Genomic DNA, 9167 nt, shown 5'->3' on the forward strand with positions numbered 1-9167 from the left:
TGTCCCTCTATCCCCAGGTGTTCCCCGGTGTCCCCCGGTGTCCCCAGGTGTCCCCAGGTGTCCCCATACCCCTGTCCCTCTATCCCCAGGTGTCCCCCGGTGTCCCCAGGTGTCCCCATGCCGCTGTCCCTCTATCCCCAGGTGTTCCCCGGTGTCCCCAGGTGTCCCCAGGTGTCCCCGGTGTCGCCATGGCGCGGCCCCTGCCGGCCGTGCTGCTGGCCGCCCCGCGGGCGCTGCTGGCGCTGCGGGCGCTGCTGGCCCGGGTGGCGCTGGCGGTGTCCCCCGGTGTCCCCAGGTGTCCCCAGGTGTCCCCATACCCCTGTCCCTCTATCCCCAGGTGTCCCCCGGTGTCCCCAGGTGTCGCCATGGCGCGGCCCCTGCCGGCCCTGCTGCTGGCCGCCCCGCGGGCGCTGCTGGCGCTGCGGGCGCTGCTGGCCCGGGTGGCGCTGGCGGTGTCCCCAGGTGTCCCCATACCCCTGTCCCTCTATCCCCAGGTGTCCCCAGGTGTCCCCAGGTGTCGCCATGGCGCGGCCCCTGCCGGCCGTGCTGCTGGCCGCCCCGCGGGCGCTGCTGGCGCTGCGGGCGCTGCTGGCCCGGGTGGCGCTGGCGGTGGCCGCGGTGGCCTCGGCCGTGGCCTTTGTCCTCTGGGCGCTGGCGCTGCTGCTGCGCCGCGGGCCCCGCGCGACCTTCCGCCGGCGGCGCCGGGCCGCGGCCCCGGCTGGGCTGGCCGACGGCTCCTTCGGGGAGCACCGGCACCTGCGCCTGCAGGTGAGGCCCGAGGGGGTTCGGGGGGTTCGGGGGCGATTTGGGGGGGATTTAGGGGGATGTGGGGGTTTTTGGGGGGAGATTTTGGGGGTTTGGGGGATTTGGGGGGGATTTAGGGGGGAGATTTTGGGGGTTTGGGGGATTTGAGGGGGATTTTGGGGGATTTGAGGGGGATTTTGGGGGGAGATTTTGGGGGTTTGGGGGATTTGAGGGGGATTTTGGGGGATTTGAGGGGGATTTAGGGAGGTTTGGGGGATTTCGACGGGATTTGGGGGGGATTTTGGGGGGAGATTTTGGGGGTTTGGGGGATTTAAGGGGGATTTTAGGTGAGGTTGGGGGGATTTGGGGATTTTTTTGGGGTTTTAGGGGGGATTTGGGGGGATTTAGGAGGATTTGGGGTTTTGGGGGGGTTCAGGGGAATTTTGGGGGGTCCTGAGGGCTTTTGGGGTGTTTGGGGGAGTTGGGGGGTTCATGGGGGATCTGGGCGGGTCCTGGAAGGTTCTAGAGGAGTGGGGGAGGGGCTTTTGGGGGCATTTTGGGGTGAACTCGGGGTGGCCTTGGGGACATCAGCGGTGACAGCTCCTGTGACAGATCCGGGGTGGGGGGCGGTCCCTGCGGGGGGAGGGGCTGATCTGGGGGTGTCCCCACCCCCCGTGTCCCCATTGTCCCCCCGGTGTCCCCCCAGGGCTCGGGGCTGCGGCTCCATTACGTCACCCGGGGTCCCCCCGGCGCCCCCCTGATGCTGCTGCTGCACGGCTTCCCCCAGAACTGGTGCGTGTCCCCAGGTGTCCCCAGGTGTCCCCCAGTGTCCCCAGGTGTCCCCCAGGTGTCGTCAGGTGTCCCCGAGTGTCCCCCAGGTGTCGTCAGGTGTCCCCCAGGTGTCCCCGAGTGTCCCCCAGGTGTCCCCAGGTGTCCTCAGGTGTCCCCAAGTGTCCCCAGGTGTCCCCCAGGTGTTCTCAGGTGTCCTCAGGTGTTCCCAAGGTGTCACTCAGGGTGTCCCCATGTCCTCCATGGTGTCCCCAGGTGTCACTCGGGGTGTCCCCATGTCCTCCATGGTGTCCCCAAGGTGTCCCCATGCTCCTGGCCATCAGTTTGTCCCCGCTGTGCCACCCCAATGTCCTCAGCATCCCCAATGTCCCCGGTGTCCCCAGTGTCCCCAATGTCCCCAATGTCCCCAGGTTCTGCTGGCGTCACCTGATGCAGGAGTTCAGTGCCCAGTTCCGGGTGGTGGCCCTGGACCTCCGGGGCTACGGGGACTCGGAGAAGCCACCGGGGAGGGACAGCTACCGCCTGGAGCTGCTCCTCGGGGACATCCGTGACGTCATCGAGGCCTTGGGGACGCCGGCGGGGACGCCGCGCTGCGTCCTGGTGGGACACGACTGGGGCGGGGTCCTGGCCTGGGAGGTGGCCTCGAGTCACCCCCGGCTGGTGGAGAAGCTGGTGGTGATGGACGCGCCCCAGCGGGGGGTGATGGCAGGTGACAGGGGGGACAGTGGGGACAGTGGGGACATCAGGACATTGGGGACATCGGGGACATGGGGGATATTGGGAATACTGGGGACACTGGAGACACTGGGGGCATTGGGGACACTGGGGATATTGGGGATATTGGGGACACTGGGGATATTGGGGACACTGGGACACTGGGGACATTGGGGACACTGGGGACACTGGGGACACTGGGGACATCGGGGACATGGGGGATATTGGGGACACTGGGGGTATTGGGGACACTGGGGATATTGGGGGACATTGGGGACACTGGGGATATTGGGGACACTGGGGACACTGGGGACACTGGGGACATTGGGGGTATTGGGGACACTGGGGATATTGGGGACACTGGGGACACTGGGACACTGGGGACATTGGGGACACTGGGGACATGGGGATATTGGGGACACTGGGGATATTGGGGACACTGGGGACATTGGGGACATTGGGGGACACTGGGGACATTGGGGACATTGGGGATATTGGGGACACTGGGGACATTGGGGACACTGGGAACACTGGGGACATGGGGGACACTGGGGACATTGGGGGGACACTGGGGACATTGAGGTTACTGGGGACACTGTCCCTGACCCTGAAGTGACCCCGTGGTGACCCCGCCGTGTCCCTGTCCCCAGGTTTCCCCACCTGTGACCCCGTGGTGTCCCTGTCCCCAGATTTCACCACCTGTGACCCCGTGGTGGCCCCGCCCTGTCCCCGTGGTGGCCCCGCCGTGTCCCTGTCCTTGTCCCCGCAGTGTCCCTGTCCCCAGGTTTCACCACCTGTGACCCCGTGGTGGCCCCGCCCTGTCCCCGTGGTGACCCCGCCGTGTCCCTGTCCTTGTCCCCACAGTGTCCCTGTCCCCGGGTTTCACCACCTGTGACCCCGTGGTGACCCCGCCGTGTCCCTGTCCCCAGATTTCACGGCCCGTCACCCGTCGCAGCTGCTCCGCTCGTGTTACATGTTCCTGTTCCAGCTGCCCTGGCTGCCCGAGCTGCTGCTGTCCCTGGGCGACTTCGAGGTCAGCCCTGTCCCCTCCGTGTCCCCTCCGTGTCCCCTCCGTGTCCCCTCGGTGCCATCTCCCACCCCAAGCAGCTCCTCAAGAAGCACCAACCCCAAAGTGTCATGTCCCCCTGTTCGTCCCCAATTTCGGGGGGTTGGTGTCACCCAGACCTCGTGTCCCCCCCCTTTGTCCCCAATTTTGGGGTCCTGCTGCCACCCAACCTTTTCCCCCATTTTTTCCCTCAAATTTGGGTCCTTTTGTCCCCAATTTCAGTGGTTTTGTCCCCAGTTTTCGGTGGTTTTGTCCCCAGTTTTCGGTGGTTTTGTCCCCAGTTTTTGGTGGTTTTGTCCCCAGTTTCGGTGGTTTTGTCCCCAGTTTTCGGCTGGTTTTGTCCCCAGTTTTCAGTGGTTTTGTCCCCAGTTTTCGGTGGTTTTGTCCCCAGTTTTTGGTGGTTTTGTCCCCAGTTTTGGTGGTTTTGTCCCCAATTTCAGTGGTTTTGTCCCCAGTTTCGGTGGTTTTGTCCCCAGTTTCGGTGCTTTTGTCCCCAATTTCGGGGTGCTTTTGCCCCCACCCCCGTGTCCCCGCAGCTGGTGAGGACGTTCCTGACCAGTGTCCAGACGGGCATCCAGGACCCGGCCCGGCAGCTCTCGGAGCAGGAGCTGGACTCGTACCTGTTCAGCCTCTCCCAGCCCGGGGGGCTCAGCCCCCCCGTCCATTACTACCGGAACATCTTCCGGTGGGTGGGGGGCCCAGGGCTGGGGCTGGGGGGTCCCAGTTTGGTGCTGGTGGGACCCCATTGGAGGGTCCCAGTTGGGTTTGGGATGGTCCCAGTTGGGTTTGGGATGTTCCCAGTTGGGTTTGGGATGTTTCCAGTTGGGTTTGGGGTAGTCCCAGTTGGGTTTGGGACGTTCCCAGTTGGGTTTGGTTGTTCCCAGTTGGGTTTGGTTGTTCCCAGTTGCGTTTGGGATGGTCCAGTTGGGTTTGGAGTGGCCCCAGTTGGGTTTGGGATGTTCCCAGTTGGGTTTGGGATGTTCCCAGTTGGGTTTGGTTGTTCCCAGTTGGGTTTGGGGTGTTCCCAGTTGGGTTTGGGATGGTCCAGTTGGGTTTGGGGTGGCCCCAGTTGGGTTTGGAGTGGCCCCAGTTGGGTTTGGGATGTTCCCAGTTGGGTTTGGGACATTCCCAGTTGGGTTTGGGATGGTCCCAGTTAGGTTTGGTTGTTCCCAGTTGGGTTTGGGACGTTCCCAGTTGGGTCACTGGTGGTGGTGGGACCCCATTGGGATGATCCCCATTGGGACGTCCCTTGCCCCGTGTCCCCAGGGTGTCCCCAGGTGTCCCCAGGTGTCCCCAGGTGTCCCCCAGGGTGTCCCCAGCTGTCTCCAGGGTGTTCCCGGGTGTCCCCAGGTGTCCCCAAGTGTCCCCAGGTGTCCCCCGGTGTCGCTGACGCTGTCCCCCGTGTCCCCCTGTCCCCAGGGACACGCCCATCCCCCGGGAGCCGCCCCCTCCCCCCACGCTGCTGCTCTGGGGCTCCCGCGACGCTTTCCTGGACCCGCGCCTTGGCCCCGCCCACCTGCGCTGGCTCCGCCCCTCCGCCAGGCTCCGCCTCCTGCCCGGCGCCTCCCATTGGCTGCCCGAGGAGAGTCCCCGCCTCCTAGCCAAGCTGATTGGAGAGTTCCTCGGGGGAGGGGCCGTGGAGGGGTCGTAGCCACGCCCAGGTTGGGCGGAGAGTGGGGAGGGGGCGAGGCGAGGGCGGGGTTTGGGGGGAGGCGGGTCCCAACATCTGGATGGGAACCCTGGGGGGCGGTGGGACTCCCCTTCCAACATCTGGCTGGGGACGTGAACAACTGGATGAGGAACATCGGGGTGGCGACCCCAACATCTGGATGGCGACCCCGCCACTGGGAGGACCCCGGTGGGGCGCCCCCTCCCCCCTCAACATCTGGAATGGGGCTCCGGGGGGCGGGGTGATGGGACCCCCCCCGACATCTGGATGGGGACCGCGACATCTGGGCGGAGACTCCAACATCTGGATGGGGACCATCCGCATGGGGACGCTATCAACATCTGGATGAGGGGACCCCCCCCCAACATCTGGGCAGGACCCCGGAGGTCAAGGCGGCGACCCCAACATCTGGATGGGGACCCCAAGGCCGGGGGGGGCGCCCCCAAACATCTGGATGAGGGCCTCGGCCAGTGGGGGAGGGACACGCCCCCCAACATCTGGACCAGGCCCCAACGTGGCGGGGATGGGTGGGGACACCCCCCAACATCTGGATTGTGACGTCAGCACGGGACAGCCCCCCCCCCCCCTTCAACATCTGGCGGGGTCGTCCCCAAATAAATTCGGGTGACACAAAAAAAAAAAAAAAACAAACACCGGGGGGGGGAGGGGCTTTTCTTGGGGGAGGGGTGTGGGAATTTTGGGTGCGGGGGGGAGGGGCCCGGGGAGGAATTTGGGAGGAAATTTGGGTGCTGGGGGGAGGGGGGAGATTTTGGGTGGGGGGAGGGGTGCGGGGGAATTTGGGTGCCTCCCCTCCCCCCCCCCCCCCCTCCGAGCCCGTTTTAAGCCTCTTAAGGGGCCCCGGCGGCCGCGGATTAACGGGGGGAGGGGCGGGAGAGACCCCCGCGCTGCCCCTCCCCCCACCCGTCCCCCGGGTGTGCCCGCCCCGCCCCTCCCCCACTCCCAGTTTAACCAGTTGGACCGGCCGGACTGGGACTGGGCGCTGAGGGGAACGAAGCGGGGGAGGGGCAGGGTCACACCCCCGCGGGGTGGCACCTGCGGCACCGCCGGTGTCCCCAAGGTGTCCCCAAGTCCCCTCCGTGTCGCTCTGGTGTCCCCGGGTCCTTCCCGGTGTCCCCTCTGCTGTCCCCAAGTCCACGCCGTGTGTCACTTCCATGTCCCCCGTGTCCCCAGCGTGTCCCCGCTGATGCCACCGTGTCCCCACCATGGCCCCGTGTCCCTTCCCTGTCCCCATCCCTGTCACTGCCATGTCCCCACCATGGCCCCGTGTCCCTCTCGGTGTCCCCTCTTGTCCCCATCGCTGCCACTGCCATGTCCCCAGCCATCCCCCGGTGTCCCTTCCGTGTCCCCATCGCTGTCACTGCCGTGTCCCCGTGTCCCCCTCCGTGTCCCCGTCCCCATGTCCCTTTCATGTCCCTTCCATGTCCCCATCCCTGTCCCTCTCCCCTGTCCCCATGTCCCTCCCATGTCCCCATCCTTGTCCCTGCCATGTCCCACTGTCCCTCACCGTGACCCCTTCGTGTCCCCATCCCTGTCCCCTCGCTGTCCCCCTCCCTGCCCCATCCCTCCCATGTCCCCATCCTTGTCCCTGCCATGTCCCCATGTCCCTCACCGTGTCCCCTCCTTGTCCCCATCTCTCCTGTCCCCATCCCTGTCCCCATGTCCCTGTCCCCTCCCTGTCTTCATGATCATCCCGTGTCCCCATCCCATCCCTGTCCCTGCCACGTCCCCATGTCCCTCACTGTGACCCCTCCATGTCCCCATCCCTGTCCCCTCGCTGTCCCCCTCCCTGTCCCCATCCCTCCCATGTCCCCATCCTTGTCCCTGCCATGTCCCCATGTCCCTCACTGTGACCCCTCCATGTCCCCATCCCTGTCCCTCTCCCCTGTCCCCCTGTCCCTCCCATGTCCCCATCCTTGTCCCTGCCATGTCCCCACGTCCCTCACCGTGTCCCCTCCTTGTCCCCATCTCTCCTGTCCCTGTCCCCTCCGTCTTCATGATCCCGTGTCCCCATGTCCCTCCCATGTCCCCATCCCTGTCCCTGCCATGTCCCCCTGTCCCTCACCGTGTCCCCCTCCCTGTCCCCATCCCTCCCTTGTCCCCATCCCTGTCACTGCCACGTCCTCCTGTCCCTTTCATGTCCCCTCCATGTCCCCATCCCTGTCACTGCCATGTCCCCCTGTCCCTCACCGTGTCCCCATTCCTGTCCCCACTCCTGTCCCCATCCCTCCCATGTCCCCATCCCTGTCACTGCCATGTCCCCCTGTCCCTCACCGTGTCCCCATCCCTGTCCCCACTCCTGTCCCCATCCCTCCCATGTCCCCATCCCTGTCCCTGCCACGTCCCCCTGTCCCTCACGGTGTCCCTGCCGTGTCCCCATCCCTCTGTCCCCGTCCCTGTCCCCTCCCTGTCCCCATGTCCCTTCCATGTCCCCATCCCTGTCCCTGCCACGTCCCCCTGTCCCTTTCATGTCCCCTCCATGTCCCCATCCCTGTCCCTGCCACGTCCCCCTGTCCCTCACGGTGTCCCTGCCGTGTCCCCATCCCTCTGTCCCCATCCCTGTCCCCTCCCTGTCCCCATGTCCCTTCCATGTCCCCATCCCTGTCCCTGCCACGTCCCCCTGTCCCTTTCATGTCCCCTCCATGTCCCCATCCCTGTCCCTGCCACGTCCCCCTGTCCCTCACGGTGTCCCTGCCGTGTCCCCATCCCTCTGTCCCCGTCCCTGTCCCCTCCCTGTCCCCGTCCCCGCCGTGTCCCCCCCCCCGCCGTGTCCCCGTGTCCCGTGTCGGTCCCCGCGTTGCCATGGCCGCGGCGGAAAATAGGACACGGGGAGGGGCCGGGGGACACCGGACACGGGGACATGGGGACACGGAGGGGACACCAACGTGGACATGGGTACAGGGGGGACACGGGGAGGGGCCGGGGGACACCGGACACGGACACGGGGACACCAGACACACAGGGACATGGAGGGGACACTGGACACGGACATGGGGACACTGGACACGGACGCGGGGACATGGGGACACGGGGACATCAGACACAGACATGGGGACATGGGGACACTGGACATGGACACAGGGACATGGGGGACACTGGACACCGGACACGGACACAGGGACATGAGGACACGGAGAGGGGCCGGGGGACACTGGACATGGACACGGGGACATGGAGGGGACACTGGACACGGACATGGGGACACTGACATGGACACGGGGACACAGCGCTCCCAGTCCCCCCAGTATCCCCAGCGCCCCCCGGTATTCCCAGTGCCCCCAGTCCTTCCCAGTTCCCCCCAGTATTCCCAGTCCTCCCCAGTGCCCCCCAGTATTCTCAGTGCCCCCCAGTATTCCCAGTCCCCCCAGTATTCCCAGTCCCCCCCAGTATTCCCAGTCCTCCCCAGTGCCCCCCAGTATTCCCAGTGCCCCCCAGTATCCCCCAGTATTCCCAGTCCCCCCAGTATTCCCAGTCCCCCCAGTATTCCCAGTATTCCCTCTCCCAGCCCCGCCCCCTTCCCCCGCGCGCCGGAGAAGGGGGCGTGGCCTCCCGGCTCGCACCAATCGATCACGTGATCTCAGGTGCGCCCCGCCCCCCCCTCCACCCCCCCCCCCCACCCTTCCCCGCACCTGGCGCTCGCGCCGCGCCCGCCCGAACCCGCCCGGAACCGCCCGAACCCCCCCCGAACCCACCCGAACCCTCCCCCGAACCCACCCGAACCCTCCCCCGAACCCACCCGAAACCTTCCCGAGCCCACCCGAAACCTGCCCGAACCCACCCGAGGCCGCCGAACCCACCCGAAGCTTTTCCCGAGCCCACCCGAGGCCGCCGAACCCACCCGAAGCCTCTCCGAGCCTCTCCGAGCCCACCCGAAGCTGAGCCGAGCCCACCCGAAGCTGAGCCGAGCCCAGGCGAAGCCGGAGCCGAGCGCGGGCCGAAGCGGGCGCCGGTAGCGCCGGCGCCGGCGGTGGCCCGGGGTGGCCCCGGCCGCGTCCCCGGGATGGTGGCGGCTCCTCCGGCCGCTGCCGCCGCCATGCGCCGGGGGTTCCTGGTGCCCGAGATCCGCCCGCTCGACCAGTACGACGGGGCTCGGGCTCGTAGCGCCGCCAGCCTGGCCTGGGCCATCGCCACCGGCTACGGCGGGCGCCGGTAGGACCGGGCGGGGAC

At 66.6% G+C, this 9167-nt stretch overlaps 1 protein-coding gene across 1 annotated transcript; it reads left to right on the forward strand.

The window, feature by feature from the left end:
- The first annotated feature begins 514 nt into the window (after positions 1 to 514).
- Positions 515 to 5603, forward strand: LOC136305828 (epoxide hydrolase 3-like). The gene is made up of 6 exons (XM_066209139.1): positions 515 to 768; positions 1451 to 1536; positions 1944 to 2242; positions 3177 to 3280; positions 3850 to 3998; positions 4733 to 5603. Exons 1-6 carry the CDS (start codon positions 523 to 525, stop codon positions 4962 to 4964), a joined length of 1116 nt encoding a protein of 371 aa, XP_066065236.1. The 5' UTR covers positions 515 to 522; the 3' UTR covers positions 4965 to 5603.
- The last annotated feature ends 3564 nt before the right edge of the window (positions 5604 to 9167 follow it).

The sequence above is a fragment of the Chamaea fasciata genome, unplaced genomic scaffold (genome assembly GCF_029207755.1).
Source record: "Chamaea fasciata isolate MVZ Bird 193981 ecotype frontalis unplaced genomic scaffold, bChaFas1.0.hap1 SCAF_685, whole genome shotgun sequence".
NCBI lineage: Eukaryota > Metazoa > Chordata > Aves > Passeriformes > Sylviidae > Chamaea > Chamaea fasciata.